Source organism: Myotis nattereri (assembly GCF_964212035.1).
Source record: "Myotis nattereri genome assembly, chromosome: 6".
NCBI lineage: Eukaryota > Metazoa > Chordata > Mammalia > Chiroptera > Vespertilionidae > Myotis > Myotis nattereri.
The window spans coordinates 8,915,323-8,938,280 of record NC_138081.1 but is presented as its reverse complement, the minus strand read 5'-3'; the positions used below and the strand labels follow the sequence as shown (position 1 = coordinate 8,938,280).

The 22,958-nt window shown below is 40.2% G+C and overlaps 1 protein-coding gene and 1 pseudogene across 2 annotated transcripts in view; one reads left to right on the top strand and one right to left on the bottom strand.

Moving 5' to 3' along the window:
- Positions 1–310: 310 nt before the first annotated feature.
- SLC26A8 (solute carrier family 26 member 8) overlaps positions 311–22,958 on the top strand; it is a gene marked incomplete at its 5' end in the record, with an annotated part of 78,330 nt that continues 55,682 nt past the window's right edge. Inside the window, 4 exons of the mRNA XM_081095041.1 lie at positions 311–495; positions 10,674–10,813; positions 19,954–20,070; positions 21,819–22,000. Coding sequence (XP_080951167.1) covers positions 311–495; positions 10,674–10,813; positions 19,954–20,070; positions 21,819–22,000 — 624 coding nt within the window. The remainder of the gene's footprint in view (positions 496–10,673; positions 10,814–19,953; positions 20,071–21,818; positions 22,001–22,958) is intronic.
- On the bottom strand, positions 22,449–22,853 carry LOC308521491 (large ribosomal subunit protein eL34-like; annotated as a pseudogene). Its single transcript has one exon. The product of its transcript is annotated as a large ribosomal subunit protein eL34-like (transcript).

Below are 22,958 nucleotides of genomic sequence, written 5' to 3'. Positions count from 1 at the left end.
ATAGGTGCGCTATTCCCATCCAGGAGGTAGAAGACACTGTATTGACTGACCACTTAGCCCTTAGCATGTTTAGTGAAAATTGGTGGTTATACTCACTTTTACCTCATATTCATTTCCCTACAACATAACTGAACATAAAGAAAACTGGGCTTCCTAGCAGGACACCTGGGAAATTATAAAACACATGAGGAAGTTTTATAATACTGCAATGCGTTATGCAAATGTAAGGTATCATTATATGGAAATTTTACTGAAGGGATCTATATTTTTAAAATTGTTTTCTGTTTGGTCTGTTTCCACCTGTCCAGGAATGATGCAGCCACCAAGGAGCTATCAGGATTTTGACTCTAGATACAGGGAAAATTCTTACTCGTATGATGTCAAGCGAGATGTGTACAATGAGGAGACCTTTCAGCAGGATTACAGAAGGAGGTCTGCCTCCTCTGGGAACTTGGACATTGACATCACCACCTTCAAACACCATATCCAGTGCAGGTGCGTGTGTGGTCACTTACCTGCCACCAAGCTGACAGCACCATACCCCTATTTGACTCCTTTTGGTGCCCATTTCTGTCTACCTCCTCTGAATCCCTGGCATCAGAACCCTTAGTTTACAGGGTGATTTCTCTTCAGGTTTTTTTGTTGTTGTTGTTTTTCTGTGTGTTTTTTTGGTGTGTGTGTGCTTTGTCTTGTAGCATCTTCTCATGGCCACGTGCAAGTCCCAGCTTGGAGGGCAGGGCCCTCCCAGCACAATTATAGCCAACAGCTATAGCTGAGTCCCTGTTTTCAATTATTTTAGGTATATACCTAGGAGTAGCATTGTTGGATTATGTGATAATTCTATGTTAAATGTTCTGAGGAACTGCCAGACATTTTTACAGCAGCTACACCATTGTACATTCACACCAGCAATGTAGAAATATTCCAGTGTCTCTATATCCTCTCCAACATTTGTTATCTATCATTTAAAAAATTATAGACATCCTAGTAGGTGTGAAGTGGTGTCTCACTGTGGGTTTTGCTTGTTTGTTTTTTTACCATTTCATCATAACTAACTATGACGAACATCTTTTCATGTGCTTCTTGCTCATTTGTGTGCCTTCTTTAGAGAAATGTCTACTTACTTCCTTTGCCCTTTTAAAAATTTAGTTGTTTTTCTTCTGTTGTTGAGTTGTAGGAGTTCTTTATATGTTCTGAATGTCAGACCTTTATCAGATATGTAATTTGCAAATATTTTCTTCCATTCTGTAGGTTGTCTTTTTTCTCTGTTGATTGTGTCCTTTGGTGCACAACAGTTTTTAATTTTAATGAAATTCAATTTATCTATTTTTTCTTTTGTTACCTGTGACTTTGGTGTCATATGTAAGAAATTGTTGTAAAATCCAAGATCATGAAGATTTCCCCCTCTATGTTCTTCTAGGAGTTTTATAGTTTCAGCTCTTAAATTTAGACCCTTGATCCAATAATTTTGAGTTAATTTTGTAAGGTGTAAAGTAAGGGTCCAACTTTATTCCTAGCTATGTGGATATCCCATTTTCCCAGCACCATTTATTGAAGATACTATTCTTTTCCCATTGAATGGTCTTGGTGAAAATTTTTTTCAATGCATAAAATACATTTATAATAATAAAAACATAATATGCTAATTAGACCAAACATCCTTCCGGATGACCTTCCGGACAAAGCCATGGCTGTGAGGGAAGCCCGGGTCCTAGGTGCCAGAGGGAAGCTGGTGCTGGCAGCCAGGGGGAAGGAAGGTCTACTCTTGCATGAATTTCATGCATCAGGCCTCTAGTAAAATTTTAAAGGAAACCAGTTTTTCTAAACATAGTTTATCAAAATATGAAAAATCCCAAAATTATGTTATTTAATAATGTGGACCTAGTAGCTATCATAATTTCAAAGTAGTGATGAATATAAATGATATTTTAATATATCTGCAGCAATTTTAATGTAATATGAAAATGTTTGTGATTTCTATTGGTGACAAAATCAAGTTCTGCTATACTACTCTAGTTTGTTGTTAACATTCATAATTTGAAAGAAGTGCTCAATTTCAATTAGGACGTTAGTAAGTATAACGATATATCTTCTTCTCAAGTCACATATCCCATGAATTTTATCTAGAGTCTCAGGGGGTCCATAGACCGATGGTTAGGAACCCTTTTTTTGTGACCTACACTGTGATATTAACCCTAATTACTCAAGCTGCCCTACTCACACTCTGGATTTGTCACCCACAGTTGGCATGTGATGGGTGACAAATGAGGAAGGCCGCCGCACAGCCCTCTTGCAGACTTCCTTCTCTCTGAGGCATTCTCCTTTATCCATATCCTGCCTTTTGCAAGTTGCGGTCTTGGATGCCCCTCCCAGTCTTACACCACTACTCTCATTTTCTCTGCTCCACGATGGGGCGGAATATGTTAAAGGGGGCATTTGGGGGCCACTTTGGCTTTGTCTCTATAAAAGGATAGTCCTTTCCTGACTTATCCCTCATCCTAAGCAGGTTCTAACTCTCCTCCCCCTGCCCAGGCCGTGGACATTTAATCTGACCAGTTCTGCCTCACATGGGCTTTTATAGCAGTTCTTAGTTCCTACTTCTAAACACACAGTTACATCCACTTCTGAATTTTAACCTGAAAGGCACTGTGGTTAAGAGCAAGACTGAGAAGCCGGATTGCCTGGTTTTGAATCCCAGTTCTGCTGTTTCCCAGCTGTGTGACCTTAGGTAAGCTATCCAACCCAACTGTGCCTCAGTTTCCTCACCTGTAAATGGTGATGGTAATAGCACCTACTTCATAAGGTGATTGTGAGGATTTGCTCATTTTTCTTATTATAGTTGGTATACAGTATTATATTAGTTTCCAGTGTACAACATAGTGATTTGACATTTAGATACCTTACAAAGTCCCCAGGCCACGTTACCACAGTATTATTGACTACTAGAGGACCCAGGATTCGTACACCAGTGGAGTCCCTCAGCCTGGCCTGCACCCTCTCACAATCCAGGACCCCTCGGGGGATGTCAGACTGCCGGTTTCTGCCCAATCCCCAAAGGCTAGGCCAAGGGACCCCACCAGTGCACAAATGATTGTGCACCGGGCCTCTAGTATGCATATCAGATCTTTGGTTAATCTCTCCCCGCCCTCCCCTCTCCCTCCTTCCCCCTGAGATTCATCAGTCTGTTCCATGTTTCCATGCCTATGCGTTGAGCGTCTACCCCCTGGTGGTCATTGCACGTCATAGCTACTGGTTGAACAGTTGAACAGTCAAGTGGTTGAACCGTCGCTTAGGCTTTTATATATATAGATATTCCCCTTCACCTTTTTCACCCCCCACTCTAGTCACCTCCCCTCTGGCAACAATCAGTTTGCCTCTGTTTCTGTGAGTCTTTTTTTGTTTTGTTTTGTTTGTTTGTGTCTGTGGGGTTTTTTTTTAGATTCTACATACAGGTGAAATCATGTGGTATTTGCCTTTCTCTGTCTGACTTACTTCACTTAGCATAATACAATGTTGCCATCCATATTGTCACAAATGGCAGGATTTCATTTTTTTATATATCTGAGTAATAGTCCATTACATCATGTCTTTATCCATTCCTCTATCAATGGACACCTGGGTTGTGTCCATCGTGGCTATCTGTATATATAAAAGCCTAAGAAACTCTTACAATGAAACAACCAGAACAACCGGTCACTTTGATGCGCACTGACCACCAGGGGGCAGACACTCAACGCAGGAGCTGCCCCCAGCCCACAGGCCCCGATTGCCGATGGAGCCTGCTGACCAACCTCCTGGTCTCTCCCCTCAGCTGGCAGGCCCTGATCGCCTGATCAGGGTCGGGCCCCCAGGCTAAAACAGAGAACTAGGGGTGGGTGGCAGCGAACACAAGTGGCAAGGAAGGAGGGGGAGAGGCGGGGAGGTGGGGAACCTGATTGGCCCTGATCACCGGCCAGGCCTAGGGACCCAACCCGTTCATGAATTTCGTACACCGGGCCTCTAGTTGTACATAATGCTGCAATGAACATACGATTACATATATCTTTTTGAATGTTTTGTTTGTTTGTTTTCTTCAGATAAATACCCAGAAGTGGAATTGCTGGGCCATATGGTATTTCTATTTTTAGTTTTTTGAGGAACCTCAATACTGTCTTTCATGGCTGCACCAACTTATAGTTCCACTAACAGTGCACAGGATTCCCTTTTCTCCCCATCCCACCGACACTTGTTATTTGTTGACTTTTTGATAATATCTGTTCTAACTGGTATGAAGTGGTGTCTCACTGTGGTTTTGACTTGCATTTCCCTGATGATTAGTGATGTCGAGCATCTTTTCATATGTCTGTTGGTCATCTGTATGTCTTCTTTGGAGAAATGTCTTTTTATGTCCTCTGTTCATTTTTTTTTTAATCATCACCCAACAATATGCTTTAATTGATTTGAGAGAGAGACGAAGGGAGAGGAAGAAGAAGAGAGAGAGAGACAGAGAAACATTGATGGAAACATTAATCAGCTGCCTCCCTTACATGCCCGAACTGGGGATCAAACCTACAACCCATGTACATGCCCTGAGTAGGAATCAAACCCACAACCCTTTGGTGCACAGGACGATGCTCCAACCAATTGAGCCATACTGACTAGGGCTCCTCTGTCCATTTTTTATCAATTGTAGGGTTTTTTTTGTTATTAAGTTGTATGAGTTCTTCATAAATTTTGAATATTAACCCCTTATTGGCTATATCATTTGGGAATTCGTATCTTTTCTCATTCAGTAGATTGTCTTCATTTTGCTGATGGCTTCCTTCATGGTACAGAAGCTTTTTAGTTTGACATAGTCCCATTTGTTAATTTTTTTCTTTAGTTGCACTTGCCCGAGGGAACACATCAAAACATATATTACTAAGACTGATGTCAAAGGGTTTATTACAGTAAAACCTCAATTTTGTGAACCTCCATTTAACAGATAAAATTTCCAGTCTGTATGTCATATGTGAAAATTAACACCCTATTAATTTAAAAATGGTTTTAACCAAGATTTTCTTATACTTATTTTTTAATTTTTAATTGTATTTTATTGTTTAAAGTATTACAAATAGTAGTACATATGTCTCCTTTTTTCCCCATTGACCTTCCCCTGACCTCCCCTACCCACCGGCACATGCCTTCACCCCACCCCTCCAATGTCTTGTGTCCATTGGTTATGCTTATATGCATACATACAAGTCCTTCGGTTGATCTCTTACCCCCCCCCCCCAACACTCCCCAGCCTTCCCACTGTAATTTGACAGCCTGTTCGATGCTTCTCTGCCTCTGTAACTATCTTTTTGTTTATCGGGTTATAATGTTCTTTATTATCTATAAATGAGTGAGATCATGTGGTATTTTTCTTTCACTGCCTGGCTTATTTCACTTAGCATAATGCTCTCCAGGTACATCCATGCTGCTGCAAATGGTAAGAATTCCTTCTATTTAATAGCAGCATAGTATTCCATTGTGTAGATGTACCATAGTTTTCTAATCCACTCATCTGCTGATGGACATTTAGGCTGTTTCCAAATCTTAGCTATTGTAAATTGTGCTGCTATGAACATAGGGGTGCATATCCTTTCTGATTGGTGTTTCTGTTTTCTTGGGATATATTTCTAGAAGTGGTATTACTGGGTCAAATGGCAGTTCCATTTTTGAGGAAATGCTGTACTGTTTTCCACAGTGGCTGCACCAGTCTGCATTCCCACCAGCAGTGAAGGAGGGTTCCTTTTTCTCCGCATCCTCTCGAGCACTTGTCATTTGTTGATTTGTTGATGATAGCCATTCTGACAGGTATGAGATGATACCTCGTTGTTTTGATTTGCATCTCTCAGATGATTAGTGGTGACTTTGAGCATGTTTTCATATGTCTCTGGACCTTCTGTATGTCCTCTTTTGAAAGTGTCTATTTAGGTCCTTTGCTCATTTTTTGATTGGATTGTTTGTCTTCCTTTTGTTGAGTTGTATGAGTTCCCTGTAATTGTTGGAGATTAAACCCTTATCGGAGATAACATTGGCAAATATGTTCTCGCATGCAGTGGGCTTTCTTGTTGCTTTGTTGATGGTTTCTTTCACTGTGAAGAAGCTTTTTATTTTGATGTAGTCCCATTTGTTTATTTTCTCCTTAGTCTCTCTTGCCCTAGGATCTATGTCTGTAAAGATATTGCTACGACGTATGTCTGCAATTTTGCTGCTTATGGAGTCTTGTAGGATTTTTATGGTTTCCCGTCTTACATTTAAGTCCTTTAGCCATTTTGAGTTTGTTTTTGTGTATGGTGTAAGTTGGTGATTTAGTTTTGCTTATACTTATTAAGAGGTTTCTGTTTTTTTAAACCTTGCCTAAGGATATTTTTTTGTTGATTTTTAGGAAGAGTGGAAGAGAGAGGCAAAGACAGAAGGAAACATCGATGTGAGAGAAACACATTGATTGGTTGCCTCCTGCATGAGCCCCAACCAGGGTTCAGGCTGGGGAGGAGCCTACAACCAAGTACATGCCCTTGACTGGAATTGAACCCAGGACCCTTTGGTCTGCAGGCCAGTGCTCTATCCACTGAGCCAAACGGGCTAGGGCTATATTTTGTTATTAATTCACTTTTATTTTAAACAAATTTTAGCAAATAGGCCATATGTTGAAAAAACACTGTAGTAATTTCATCGGCATAAATAAATATGACATATCAGCAACTATAGTCTACATATTTAAATTAAAGAGTCACCACTTGTAAGCAGTGTTTGGTGAATGATTAGTCAGCGTGTGATCACATCGCTTCCAGAGTGGTAATTGATTCTGTTTTTCCATGGTGTGACTTTCTGCAGCAGATTTTTGTTTGTTTATTTGCTTAGATTTATGTTTTATTAATTTCAGAGAGGAAGGGAGAGGGAGAAAGAGATAGAAACATCAGTGATGAGAGAGAATCATTGATCGGCTGCCTCCTGCATGCCCGCCCCCCCCCCCCAACCCCACTGGGGACTGAGCTTGAAACTTGGACATGTGCCCTGACTAGGAATCAAACCATGACCTCCTGGTTCATATGTCAGGCATAATTTGTCAATTTCCTAACATACACATTTGGAAAACCTACTTTATTACATAACAGACTTTTAGCTTTAACAGACATCCCTTTGCCCAAATAAGTTGTTATATACCAAAGTTTTACTGTACCTATATAATTTCTCCATTGTATATTCTTGCCTCCTTTCATAGATTAATTGACCATATAAGTGAAGGTTTATATCTGGGCTCTCTATTCTGTTTCATTGATCTGTGTGTCTGTTTTTGTACCGGTACTATACTGTTTTGATTATTATGGTCAAATCAGGAAAAATGATACCACAAACTTTCTTCTTTCTCAAGATTACTCTGATTATACATGGTATTTTATGGTTCCATATAAATTTTAGGATTATTTGTTCTAGTTCTGAGAAGAATGCTATTGATATTTTAATAGAGATTGCACTAAATCTGTAGATCATTTTAGGACATTTTAAAATATTAATCCTTCTAATCCATGAGCATGATATAGCCTTCCATTTTTTTTGCATCCTCTTCAATGTTTTTTAGTTTTTAGAGTATGGGTCTTCACCTTCTTGGTTAAATTTATTCAATTTTATCCTTTTTGATGCAAATACAGATGGGATTGTTTTTTTAATTTCTTCTTCTGGTAATTTGTTATTACTGTATAGAAATACCACAGATTTTTGGATATTAATTTTGTATCCTGTTACTCTACTGAATTTATTTATTAATTCTATTTTTTTGGTAGAGTCTTTAGGGTCCTCTCTATATAGCATTATGTCATCTGCAAATAGTGACAGTTTTACTTCTTCCTCTCCAATTTTGATGCCTTTTATATCTTTTTCTTGTCTGCTGTGACTAGGACTTCCAATACTATATTGAATAACGGTGATGGGAGCAGGCATCCTTGTCTTGTTCCTGATCTTAGAGGAGAAGCTTTCAGCTTTTCACCATTAGTACGATGTTAGGTGTGGGTATGTCATATATGGCCTTTATTATGTTAAGGTAAGTTTCCTCTATATCCACTTTGTTAAGAGTTTTTGTCATAAGTGATGCTGAATTTTGTTGAATGCTTTTTATGCATCTATCGAGATGATTACATGATTTTCATCCTTGCTTTTGTTGATGTAATGTATACCATTAATTGTTTATAGATATTGAGCCATCCTTGCATCCCTGGGTTAAATCTCACTTGATCATGGTGTATCATCTTTTTAATGTATTGTTGAATTCAGTTTGCTAGTGTTTTATTGAGAATTTTCACGTCTATTTATCAGGGATATTGGCCGGTAATTTTCTTTCTTTTCTCGTCCTCTTCCTCCTCCTCCTCCCCCTCCTCCCCCTCCTCCTCCTCCTCCTCCTCCTCCTCCTCCTCCTCCTCCTCCTCCCTCTTCTTTTTCTTCTTTTTGGTGACAGGTTAATTCTGGCCATGTAGAATGAATTTGGAAGTGTTTCTTCCTCTTCCATTTTTTTGGTAATAGTTTGAGAAGAATAGGTATTATTCTTCTTTAAATGTTTGGTAGAATTCACCAGTGAAGCTGTCTGGTCCTGCACTTTTGTTTCTTGGGATGTTTTTTTATTTATTATTACTGCTTCAATTTCATTGGTAGTAATTGGTCTGTTTAGATTTTCTCTTTCTTCCTGGTTCAGTCTTGTATGTTTCTAGAAATGTATCCATTTCTTTTAGGTCGTCCAATTTGTTGGCATATAATTGTTCATAGTATTCTCTTATCATCCTTTGTATTTCTGTGGTGTTGGTTGTAACCCTTTTTTTCATTTCTGTTTTTATTTATTTGTGCTCTCCCCCTCTCTCTTGTTTTCTTGATGAGGAGGCTAAAGGTTTCTCCATCACCATGCAAATAAAAAGAACTGTATACATGGAGGTTTTTAGTTAAACAAAACAAAACAAAAAAATCAACACCTCACAATCTTTTAACTCCATCTCTTCCTTTCTGCAGCAAATCTAATCTCTCTTCCCATTTCTCCCTCTTAGTTAGCAACTGCAAACACACCCCTCCTTGTCAAAATCTCCCATTTGCTGTCACATTGACTTACATTCCTCATTTTTAAGCTACAATTTCAATGTCTATTCCTGTAACACCCTCCTTGATTTTCTTCAGTTTTAGATCCTCACAATTCCCTCTTCGTTTTGTTTTGCCATGCGAAAGAACGTTGATGATTTGCCGACGGTGGCTAGTCTTTTGCCAAGTGGCACATGGAGAGGAGGAGAGGAGGGCAGACTGGACTTGGAGAAGAAACAGATTGTCCCAGTGCCATGCTTTACGCACCTCCATAGAAGGACAGAGCACCTGCCTAACACCCAGGGGCTCTCATATAAATAGCAATATGAGGCTCCTTTCAAACCAATGGTCTTGCTCTTGGCTCCTGAGCAGAATTTGACAGCTGTCGATAGGAAATGTGGCAGCAACCGAGTGGACAGAACACTGAACTAGGAATCAGGAGACCTGGTTTCTAGCCCCAGCGCTGCTCACACTTTCTACTGTGACTTTGGGAAAGTCACTTACACCTGTTTGGCCCTTAGGGATAGTCATGCTCATGAAGTTGTGAGAGTCAAACATACGTTAGTTAAATTACTTCTCTTCTGAGCATACGTGTTAGCCGTGCCACAGTCAAATCCCAGTTATCCAACTACAGCTCATACGTGAAAAATCTTCATACTCTTTGCTTTCAGCCCATACTAAAATGTAAGTAGCAGAAAGCCATGTAAAACCAAACTAGTTTTACTGAGCAATTGATTGATGGTGGTCATTCTTCTGTTTTAGATGATCTAAAGGTTAAAATAGGTTTTCTCAATTTCAGTATCATTGACATTTTGGACCAGACAATTGTTTCTTATAAAGAGCTGTTCTGTACATTTTAGGGTGTTTAGCAGCATCCCTTGCATCTACCCACTCGATGCCCATCATGATAATAAAAAATGTGTCCAGACATAGCAAAATGCCCCCTGGGGAACAGAATTACTTCTGGTTGATATCTACTGGATTAAAGGATAACAGTCTTTATTTTACTGCTTTTTATTTACATGGCTAACTCCCTGAGTATGGTAACTTCACATTCTATATTTTTTATACATTTCTACATATTATAGGTCAAAGTCACATAGAGTTCGTGTTCAGTAAAAATTTAGTATATGGGAATGATGTAAATGTGTTAATTGCCCCCCCCCCACCATATCAAAAAACTGTCCTTATCAAAAGAAATCAATAACAGTCCATTTTCCACTGGAAACTTGGTACGTTTATATCTTTCTAAACATCCAATAAAAACACAGACTTGGTTTATACTCTGGACTTATAAGGCTTAGATTTTGTTGTATGTATGATAATGGCTCTCAACTGGAGGCGATTTTGTCTCCCAGGGAACATTTGGCAATGTCTGGGGACATTTTGGGGTGTCACACCTGGGAGAGGGGGCATCTAGTGCGATGTTGCTAAACCTCCTATAATGCATAGGACAGCCTGACCAAGAATTATCCGGTCCAGTATATCAAAGTGTTGACAGTGCGAATAAGGAACTCTGCTGTGGGGAAGAATTATGTACCGTGCCTTTCTTGGCTACGTGGGCTTTTTCTTTGGAGAACTAACCAAGTCTCTGTTCTTCTTTCTCACAGCTGCTCATGGGACAGGTTCCTGAATTGCATGATTACAATCTTTCCCTTCCTAGAGTGGATGTGTTTGTATCGATTCAAGGAATGGCTTCTTGGAGACTTACTTGCAGGTATAAGTGTTGGCCTTGTGCAAATTCCCCAAGGTAAGGAAGATACGAAGCCTTTTCACCCACAGACTTACCTTACCTGCCAGATGTGTAACTCAGGATGGTTCCAAAAGACCCAGTGTAGTTTGGGACCCTGAATACTTCCAAGAGTCTCTGCAAGGCCCATTCATGGCCATATTTTGCTTAACTAGTCATTTCATACTCGCATGACTACATTAGACTTTATGGCATTGGTTTCACTTAGAAAGGTGAAGGGTATGAAACAGCATGTGAGCACCTCTTCACCGAGTCACGCACACGGTCCGGGGCGACGCTTTGGTCTTCTGAATGGCAGTCCAGATTGAAGATAAGATCATGCAGATGGATAGGGAGCTCACTGGGCTTAGGAGCCTCATTTCCCAAATAGGAGCCAACCTCTCTTGCCATTTTCTTTAACTCTTGCTTCCAGGGTCCCACAGGTGCCATGCCCAGTTATAAGATCACCGTGCTCAGAGAAGCCGAAGCTAGGGCTTCCCACTGGATATTCTCTTTCGTTCAGTCCTCTTGGTCCAGACGGAGTATACTAATCAGGCTCATTTTACATTTTTTTGTTGTTGTTGTTGTTAATCCTCACTGGAGGATATTTTTTTCTCCCTGATTCTTAGAGAGTGGAAGGGAGGGTAAGGAGGTGGGGGAGAGAGGGAGAGAGAGAGAGAGATAGAGACACACACAGATCAATGTGAGAGAGACACATCAATTGGTTGCCTCCCACATGCATCCAACCCGGGCCAGGGATCAAACCTGCAACCCAGGTATGTGCCCTTGACCAGGCCAACACTCTAACCATTATGCAACACCGGCCAGGGTGAATCAGGTTCATTTTTACTATATAACCAATGTTGGCTGGTAACACAGCTGACATTCCACTGTTATCAGGTTTTAAAAAAAAAACAACACATGGAAAGTTAACCCAAGATCTAATTTATCTACAGAGAAAGGGAAATGATTTTGTTAATCTTTTACTCACGGTGGTTCACAGATCCCTACACAGACTTTAAACACTTCTGTTTCTCTGTTCTTCAATCAGGCAGGATTGAAGCTTGTGACTAACTGTACGGGCTGTGCCTAGCACAGAAGAGACCAACAAAGGGCCAAGGGGTAGCTTTCTGACACAGATCTGTTAGTTGAGGAAAGGGATCCTTTTAAAAAAAATCATCATACAGTAACATTGGCTTTTTTCCTTTTGGTGTAAGTTCTGTGAATTTAAACACATATGTAGATGTATGTAACCCCCACCACAATCAAGATGCATAATAGTCCCATCAGCCCCAAATCTCTGCTGTGCCACCCCTTTTCAGTCACCCTCCCCTTCCCTCTAACCCCTGCAGTCACCGACATGTTCTCAGTCACCAGGTCCTGTCTTTTTGAGACTATCGTATAAATGGACTCATCTCGTATGTCACTTTTGAAGGCTGGCTTCTTTAGTTCGGCATTAGGTTTTTGAAATTATTGCAAATGGTTATGTGCATCAATACTTTGTCCCTTGTCATTGCTGAGAAATATTTCACTGTATGGCTGTACCACAATTGGTTTATCCATTCACTTGTTGATGGACAATTTATTTCCAGTTTTTGGCCGTCACACATAAAGTTGCTATGAACAGTCATGTACAGATTTTTGTGTGAACATGTTTTCATTTCTCTCAGGTATTGAATACCCAGGAGTGGTATTGTTGGTCATATGGTAAAGTGTATGTGTGTGTGTGTGTGTGTGTGTGTGTGTGTGTGTATGTGTGGATATATATATATATATATATATATATATATATATATATATATATGATAGAAACATCAATGGTGAGAGAGAATCATTGATTGGCTGCCTCCTGCACATCCCCTAGGGGATTCAGCCCACAACCCGAGCATGTGCCCTTGACCAGAATTGAACCTGGGACTCTTCAGTCTGCAGGCCGACACTCTATCCACTGAGCCAAACTGGCTAGGGCTGGTAAAGTGTATATTTAACATTATAGGAAACTGCCAAACTGTTTTTCCAGAGTGGTTGTACCTACCATTTTATATCTCCACCAGCAATGTATGAGAATTCTAGTTCCTCCACACTCTTGTCAGCACTTGATATTGTTAGTATTTCTTCATTAAACTGTCTACTTGAGATAATTATAGATTTAAATGCACTTGTAAGAAATTACAGAGCAATCCCTGTATCCTTCACCCGCTTTCCCCAATGGTAACAACTTGCAAAACTATAGCTCAGTCTTACAACCAGGTTATTGGTGTTGATACAATAAAAGTACAGAACATTTCCACCTCCACAGGGACCCCTCCTGTTGCCCTTCAGTGATCACCCCGAATTGCCTCCTGTCCCCATTCCCTCCTCAGCTTCTAGCAAACACTAGTCATACATATGCAAACCTTTGGGACTGGCTTTTTCAGCATCTTAAGCCTCTGGAGATTCATCTAGGCCAGTGGTTCCCAACCTTCCTAATGCCGCGACCCTTTAATACAGTTCCTCATGTTGTGGTGACCCCCAATTTCATTGTTACAAATTGAACATAATTAAAGCATAGTGATTAATCACAAAAACAATATGTAATTATATATGTGTTTCCGGTGGTCTTAGGCGACCCCTGTGAAAGGGTCGTTCGACCCCCAAAGGGGTCGCGACCTACAGGTTGAGAACCGCTGATCTAGGCAGTTGTGTGTATCCATAGTTTATTCCCGTTTTGTTTTTTTCTTGCCAAGTAGTATTCCATGGTATGGATGTACCACAGTTGGTTTAAACATTCACCCTCGTAGGACATTGGAATTGTTTGCAGCTTTTGGCTGTTACAAATACAGCTGCTATGGACATTTGTGTGTAGGATAGTGATCATAGTCCTCATTTCTCTGGGATAAATATCCAGGAGTGTAATTATTGGAATGTAGGGTAGTTGCATGTTTAATTTTTTAAGGACATGCCAAGCTGTTCTCCAGAGTGGTTGTGTCATTTGATATTCCTACCAGCAATCTGTGAGGGATCTGGTGGCTTTGCATCCTCACCAGCATTTGGTGTTGTCACTACTTTTTACTTTAGTCATTCTGATAGCTTGTAGTGAGATCTCACTGTGGTTTTAGTTTGCATTTCCCTAATGGCTACGGATGTTGAACAACTTTTCATATGGGAATTTTCCATCTATATATTTTAATAAATGGTTCTTCTTGTATTTTGCTCAGGTTCTAATGGGATTGTTTGCATTTTCACTATTGATTTTTGAGAATTATTTATATACTGGAGGCCCGGTGCACGAAATTTGTGCAGGGGTTGTGTGTCCCTCAACCCATCCTACAACCTCTCCAATCTGGGACCCCTCGAGGGATGTCCGACTGCTCGTTTAGGCCAGATCCTACTGGGATTCAGAAATCCCTCTCACAGTCCAGGACTGCTGGCTCCCAACCACTCGCCTACCTGCCTGCCTGATTGCCCCTAACTGCTTCTGGCTGCCAGCCTGAACACCCCCTAACCCAGTGGTTCTCAACCTTCTGGCCCTTTAAATACAGTTCTCATGTTGTGACCCAACCATAAAATTATTTTCGTTGCTACTTCATAACTGTAATGTTGCTACTGTTATGAATTGTAATGTAAATATCTGATATGCAGGATGGTCTTAGGCGATCCCTATGAAAGGGTCGTTTGACCGCCAAAGGGGTTGCAACCCACAGGTTGAGAACCGCCGCCCTAACCACTCCCCTGCCAGCTTGATCGACGCCTAACTGCCCTACCCTGCCAACCTGGTCACCCCTAACTGCCCTCCCCTGCCAGCCTGGTCTCCCCCAATTGCCCTCCTCTGCTGGCCCAGTTGCCCTGAACTGCCCTCCCTGCAGGCCTGGTCCTTCCCAACTGCCCTCCTTTGCAGGCCTGGGCCCTCCCAACTGCCCTCCTCTGCTGGCCTGATCTCCCCCAACTGCCCTCCCCTGCTGGCCATCTTGTGTCCACATGGGGGTAGCCATCTTGTGTGTTTGGAGTGATGGTCAATTTGCATATTACCTCTTTATTAGATAGGATTTTTGATACTAGTTCTCTGTCAATGTGTTTTGCAAATATTTTCTTCCAGCCTGTAGCCTGTCATTTTTTTGTATGTGAGTGTATGTTTAAATTCTCACCTGAGGATATGTTTATACTAACTTGAGAGAGAAGAAGGGAGAGCAAGAGAGAGAGAAACTTCAATGAAAGAGAGAAACATCAATCAGTTGCCTCCATGCATGCTCTGACCCAGGATCGAGCCCTGTCTGGGAATCGAACCCACAATCTTTGGTGTAGAGATGAAGCTCTGACTGACTGAGCCACCTGGTCAGACCTGTAGCCTGTCTTAACAAAATATTTAAAGAGAAACATTTTTTATTTTGATGAATCCTAGTTTTCAGTGTCTTTTATCTTAGCCATTCTAAGAGGTTTGTAGTGGTATATGATCGTGGTTTTAATTTGCATTTTCCTGATTACTAATGAGGTCAAACATCTTTTTATGTTCTTATTTGCTGCCCTCATATTCTCTTTGTTGAAATACCTGTTCAAGTTCTTGCCCATTTTTAAAATTGGAATTTTAGTTTTCTTATTGTTAATTTTTGAGAATTCTTTATATATTCTGGATTCAAGTTCTTTCTAGATATGTGATTTGCAAATACTTTCAGTCTGTAGCTTATCTTTTCATTCTTGACAGTTTATTTCACAGAGCAAAAGGTTTTAATTTTGATAAAGTCCAATTTTTTTCTTTTACAGATTGTGCTTTTTCTATCATATATTGGAACTGTTCACCTAAATCGAGGTCACAAAATGTTTCTCCTATGTTTTCTTCTAAGTCTTATAGTTTTATGTTTTACATTAAGATCTATGATCCATCTTTAGTTGATCTTTGTATAACATGAGAAACATAGGTCAAGATTATTTTTTGTTGCATTTTCAGCATTATTTTTAAAGAAGACTATTCTCCATTGAATTGTTTTTGCACTTTTGTCAAAGATCATATAGCCATGTTTTTGTGGGTATATTTCTGGACTCTCTATTCTGTTCTATTGATCTATGTGTCTATCCTTTGCCAATGTCATATCTTAATTATTGTGTCTTTATAGTTAGTCTTACAATTGGATAGAGTGATTCCTCCAACTTTGTTCTTTTTTCAAAATTGTTTTAGCTATTCTTCCATATAAACATTTTGTCTATATCCACACAAAAAATTCTACTGAGAGATTTTGATAACTGTTGCATTAAATTCATAGATCACTTTGCAGATAATTATGTGAGTTTCCAATCCATGGAAACACAGTATGTCTCTTCATTTATTTAGGTCTTCTTTGACTTCTTTCATTAGCATTTATAGTTTTCAGCATACAGATCTTATACATATTTTGTTAGATTTATACCTATTTCATTTTTGAGGAAATATTGTATATGATAATTAAAAACAATTTTGGTTTCCAATTGTTCATTGTTTATATATAGAAATGTAGTTGGTATTTATGTGTTCACCTTGTATCCTGAAATTCACTTAGTAGTTCTAAGAATCTCTTTTTTAAAATATCTTTTTATTGATTTCAGAGAGGTAGGGAGAAGGAAAGAGAGAAACATTAATGATGAGAGAGAATCATCGATTGGCTGCCTCCTACACACCCCACACCGGGGATCGAGCCTACAACACCAGGCATGTGCCCTGACAGAGAATCGAACTGTGATCTCCTGGTTCATATGTTGATGCTCAACAACTGAGCCACGCCAGCTGGACAGTTCTAAGAATCTTTTGTAGATTTCCTAGAATTGACTACATTGACAATCATGTTGTCTGTGAATATAAACAGTTGTGTTTCTCCCTTTCTATTCCAAATGGGTGTTGTTGTTTTTTACTTTTTCTTGTTTATGGTGCTGGTTAAAACTTCCAGTACTATGTTGAATAGGAGTGGTGAGACTAGGAATTCTTGCCTTGTTCCTGACCTTAGGAGGAAAGCATTCACTATTTTACTAAACTACATTGTTAACAAAATATGTACACTGGTGCTAAAACCATAAAGAAAGCTAAGAGACTATTATCACAAAAGGCAAAATAACAAATACCTGTGTGGGAAGAAATGGAGTTGTGATCAAAGACCTGGATGGTGGTAACATGGGTGTTTGTTTTATAAATATTTATTAAGCTCGACACCTATTTTAATGCACTTGCTATGTGTATATTATATTTGACAATAAAAATGGGTATTACTAAATTATCAAAACTATTACTAAATTAATTACTAAAAAAGTAATTAAGACAGTGTGGTTTTGCAGAGATAGACAATTAGGCCAATGGAACAGAAAAGAGTTACACATATATAAGTTGCATGGTTTATATCATATGTGTCACAATCGAAACAGACTTTTTCATAAATTGTGTGAAACGATTGGACTCTTGTGTGAAAAGACAGACTTCTATCCTCCACCATACACAAAAATCTATACCTGGAAGATTAAAAGTCTAACTGTTAAAGGTAAAGCAATAAACATTTTTTGGGCCCTGCCAGTTTGGCTCAGTGGATAGAGTGTTGGCCAAAGTGTCCCGGGTTCTATTCTGGTCAAGGGCACGTACCTTGATTGCAGGTTCCTCCCCGATGTGGGCCCTGGTCTGGGCTCATGCAGGAGGCAACCAATCAATGTGTTTCTCTCACTTCGATGTTTCTCTCTGTCTTTCCCTCTATCTCACACTCTCCTTAAAAATCAATGGAAAAATATCCTTGGGTGAGGATTAAAAAAAAGAATAAAAGCAGTCTTGTAAACACAACAACAAATTTTCACTAGCCTAAAAGGAAAAGACAAATTGAGTTAAATAAAAGATTGAATTAAGTAAAAGTTAAGAACTGTTCATTCCAAGACACCATGAAGATTGAAAAGCAAACCACAGAATGGGAGAGATATTTGTAACAATATACCCAACAAATGACAATCTGTAACATATATACTCCTACAAATCTGTAAGGAACAATGAAATTAATCAACATTATTGGCAGTCAATGAAGTGAAAATTGAAATTAAAATAAATTACACACTAGCTCATACACATTAAAAATTAAAAATCTGACAGTATCATGTGCTAATACAGAGGCAGACAATGGGAGCTGTCATGCAATGCTGGTGGGAGTGCAATGTGCAACCATTTAGAAAACAGTTTGGCATTTTCTGGTAAATGCCCCTGCAGTTATGCTGCAGGATATATTCTCTCAAGGAACTTATACATCTATGTACCAGGAGACCTGTGTATAAAAATATTCATAGCAGTATAGTCCATTGTAGCCCCAAACTGGAAACAGACAGGAGACCAGCACACCTGGAGACAAGGAGAAGGGGGAAGTAGCTCCCTTGAATCCTGGTGGCTTTTTCGTTCTGGTTCCAGTCTCTCAGGTGGCTCAGCTGCCCTTTGTACTCTTTTAGTAAATGTTCCGTTCTGCTTAAGCTAATCTGAGCAGGTTTACTGTTTCTTGCAATTAGTAGAGCCTTGCTTCGAAAAAAATGTGGAAGGGCAACCTATAAATTACAGGAGACTTCAGAAATATATCAATCAATGTGAAGTTCGTATTTGAGCCCCAATGTAAACACAAAGATTGTAAAAGAAAGCACAACATATAATAGCAAATGATTTCTTTAAGATCACCCCCAAACCCCAAACCCACTATACTTCTGGCTCAAGGTCTCAGTCAAGGTGTCAGTCACCTGAGGCTGGAGGGTCAGTTTCCACCAACGTGTGTGCTGACAGGCCTGGTTTTCTTGCCATGTACTGCTTGAGTGTCCTCACAAGATGACAGCTGGCAGGACCCGCTACTTGTATGGGACCCAATGCGAAATGAAATGCAGAGCCCCTCGTTCAAAAATTACTCAGAATTTCAAGATGGTCAGAGTAAGGCATGAAGCCAAGTGTGGAAGCTTCTAAGCCCAGGGCTCTATATGATTGCATCAGTCACACCCTTGAAGTCAACTCTGATGGCTGGTGACCTGAATGAGAGAGAGAGAGAGAGAGAGAGAGAGAGAGAGAGAGAGAGACCAAGACAGAAGCCACAGTCTTCTTGCAACCTAAATCAAAAGTGATATCCTATCATTTTTTGTTGTATTCTACTTATCAGAAGCAACTTATAAGATCCATCCCACACTTAAGGGGTGGGGATCACACAAGGGCATGAAAACCAATTAGCCATTGCAGATCATCTGAGAGGCCCTCCACCACAACAACCGTTCATGAGATAAGCAGGGAAACGTGAATACTGGCTGGATATTTGATACTGTTAAAGAACCATTATTTCTTACGCATGATGATGATATTGTAGTTACATTAAAATAGGGTCTTCTTTTAAAGATACATTCTGAAATATCTACTGATGAAATGATCGTGTCTTTGGATTTGCTTCAAAATAACATGATTTGTTCAAAATAACATAGAGTGGGAGAGGAGTGGGTGCATGGGTAAAACAAGATTGGCCAAGAATTGACCATTGTTGAAGGTTTGGTGGATACATGGTTTTCATTATACTCTATTTTTGTATATGTTTTAACTTTTCCATTAAAAAAAAAAAAAAGAGCCTTGCTTGTCCAAGACAATAAATCAGCTCAGTGGGCTCACTGGAATGATGTAAGTTGAGTGCCTCAGATTCAAATTTCCTGATTTTCATGGTGCTTTTTAGAAAAGAAAGTATTGAGGAAGGAGCTAAAAGAAGAGATGAGAGTAATGAGCATATGGAAGAGAGACAACACATACCAACTTGAAGTCAAGTCAGTTCAGTGGGATTCTTGCCTTGCTCTCCAGCTGTGCCTTCAGTCCTGGAGAATTATCAGGGCCTCTGTACTAGGCTGGGGTGCCAGTGGGCTGCTTCTGAGCTGTTGGAGGTTGAGGTCTGGTTGCTGTGATGTTTGCTTTCCATGATTAGCATGAAGACCTCACAGGGAAAGGTGTTTAAGCCTATGATTTAGAATTGAGGTATAAAACCATGTGGTACAACAGGAAGAGAAGCTATGAATCAAAGGAGACAATGAAAGATACTAATTAAAGGCTGTATGTCAAGGGATACTAATCCCATGCTCAGCCAGCCATATACATAGATCATTTTCATTTTAAACATTCCTTACAGTTTTTATTTAACATGACTTTTAAAAGCCAGGCTACTTTTTCTTACCTAAATTATCTTGCTTTTCAGTCCTGACGTTTAGTTTGCTGTCAAGGCAACTGATCCCTCCTCTCAATATCTCATATGCAGCTTTCACTTCTTCAGTAATTTATGTAATTTTTGGATCATGTCATCAAATGTCTATTGGTGAGTTCAGTTCTGGAACCACAGGAGGTGATGAAGTCCCCACCTCAGTTATTTACCTATTGCTAAGGAACCCAAGTTAAAGCTATGTGCAAGGTAGGAAGAAAGGGGACAGAGGATGGGCATTCTAGCCACAGGATTAGTGTTTAGATTTTAGAAATGGAACACTTCTAGTATGTCATTATCAATGTCACCACCAGGCGAAAAGGCCAGAAAGCTATTTCCCAAAGGAATTAAAGGACAGAAGCACTTTCCTTGGTGAAATTACCTGGCACTGGGATCTGAATGCCTCCACCAGAAAGGTCCAGGAACGATTCCGCCAATACTTTGTGTGGATCCATCTTTCTATTGGGCCCAGGATAACCAAACTCTATGGGCCCAATTCATAATGATCATTTTCCCACTGTATTAATTTACAATGAGAAAATGCCACCATGGTAATCAAAGTACTTAAATCCATAGGAGGAGCACTTTCGTTCTCAGAGTCAAACCCATGTACCCTTTTATAGTCAGAAATGCCTGTTACAGGAACCAAGCTAGTTAAAGGTCAGATAATCAGCAAATTTACTAGGTGAACCTGCATAGAAATCAAACTACGAAATGCCCCACCAGTCTAGGAAGGGTATTGCCAACCTTCACCCAGTGAAGCGCCTTTTCCTGGCCTTCCCCACGAATTATCAACCAAGGCTGATAATTCTGACTGACATAATTTCTCCAGATGTTTGTTCAATCTGGGACCATCCCATTCTTCTAGCTGTGGAGTGCTACTCTGCCTTTTCAAAGGACAATAGCACATATTTTTCTAAAATTAATTGTGTCGATTTTACTTTTAAACATTAGAGAGCAATTTCATTCCCACATCCCCAAGGCACATTACAATGACTTCCAAAGACTGGTAATAAGAGCTATTAGAGTTTTGTGTCTATCGGGTAATGTGTTGTTTTCTTTTTCTTTTTTTTTTAAATCCTCACCTGAGGATATTTTTTTCCATTTTCAGAGAAAGTAGAAGGAAGGGGGCGGGGGGACAGGGAGAGAGAGAGAGAGAGAGAGAGAGAGAGAGAGAGAGAGAGAGAGAGAGAAATATTGATGTGAGAGAGACACATCAACTCATTGCCTCCCACATGCACCCTACCAGAGGCAGGGAGTGAACCCGCAACCTAGGTATGTGCCCTTGACAGGGAATCAAACCCACAACCCTTCAGTGTGCAGGCCAATGCTCTAACTATTGAGCACACCAGCCAGGGCTATCAGGTAATTTAAAAGTAAGGTTTGCCTTTGCTCCCGTTGTAGGTTGATGTGAACACTAAATGAAGTTATGTTTGAAACAGGTTTAGCTCAGTGTCATTTTGCACCTAGTAAATAAATCCTTCCTAAGTGTTAGGTATTATTTTTCTTCTTATTATTACTGTTAGCTTTGTTTTCTGATATATTCACCACCACCTCACTTTTCATCACTCTAAGAGCAAGCACGGCAGCTGAACCTGATACACATTTCCAGTCAATTTCTCTCTGCGACCCACACTGTGTGCCCATAATGATAGAGGTTTATACCTGGGCCACCAAGATCTAAATTCTGTACTGGGTCACAGTTTGTGAGGCCAGAGTTCCTTCCCTGCTCTTTCTTACTCTCGATGGCCACTTTCAAATAAGAAAAGGACAAACACAACATAAGCTCATGCCTTGACTTTGTCAATAGCTTCAGTTCACCTGGACTTAAACGCTCACCTTCTGCCTAAACATCTTCTTCATAGGTGCCTTCTTTCTTGTGAGCGCTCTGACGATCAATGTCCTGGCGCTGTACCCATTCAACAATGGCCACCTGATCCTGGGAACTTTCCTCAAAGAGGACTTCTCTAACCCCCTCTTCTTCACGGCCTACAACCAGTCCCTGAGTGTGGTGGCATCCACAACATTCCTGACTGGGATTATTCAGGTAGGATACGAGTCTCCAAACCTCTGAAGAAGAACTCAATAAAGGGGCCATTCCTTTCATTGCTCCCGCTACCCATTAAGATACGCCAGTGATTTCTTCCTGGAAAACTTGTGGGATCTGTGGATAGACTGTGACAAAACTCCCTTGTCAGAAATCATCAACCATTGATTTTGGGGGTTTTTCTTTTGTTTTTATTATTCAAAACAGCTTTATTTTTTAAAATATATTTTTATTGATTTCAGAGAGAAAGGGAGAGGGAGAGAGAGCTAGAAACATCAATGATGAGAGAGAATCATTGATCAGCTGCCTCCTGCACACCCCACACTGAGGATCGAGCCTGCAACCTGGAGGATACATGCCTGGACTGGGAATTGAACTGTTACCTCCTGGTTCATAGGTCACTGCTCAACCATTGAGGCACTCCAGCCAGCAAAACGGCTTTATTTTTTTATTTAGCTTTCTGACTCTGTGCTTGTACCTTCAATACTTTCACAACAATTTTCCTGATACTGTCACAGACACGTTTAGCACACGTGGATTCATGCCAGGCCCTGCTGACATGTTTTTTCATTTTAGATAACCTCACTAGAACTTTAGGTCTCACAGCACAAACTGTGCGAAGTCAGCCTAGGCACATGCCACATGCAGATTTTGGCGCTTCTCCAATCTTCTTGGTGTAAAGGGAAACAATTCTATTACCAGGGGCTTGGGACAGCCTAGTTTTGTTAGAGGCTGTATGGTAGGACAGCCTCCACTGATATGACAAATGCTGGACATTCTGAGTGCCTGAAGTCACCGTCCCCAGAAGAGGAAAAAGCCATCCACCACTGATTTTGGATGAGACACTAAACATTCTCACCAGTCCCTTCTCTGAGACAAAAGGGTCCTAGGGATGGCCGGGGAGGGTGGGGGTGCTGGAGGAGGGGGGGGGTAAGAGATCAACCGAAGGACTTGTATG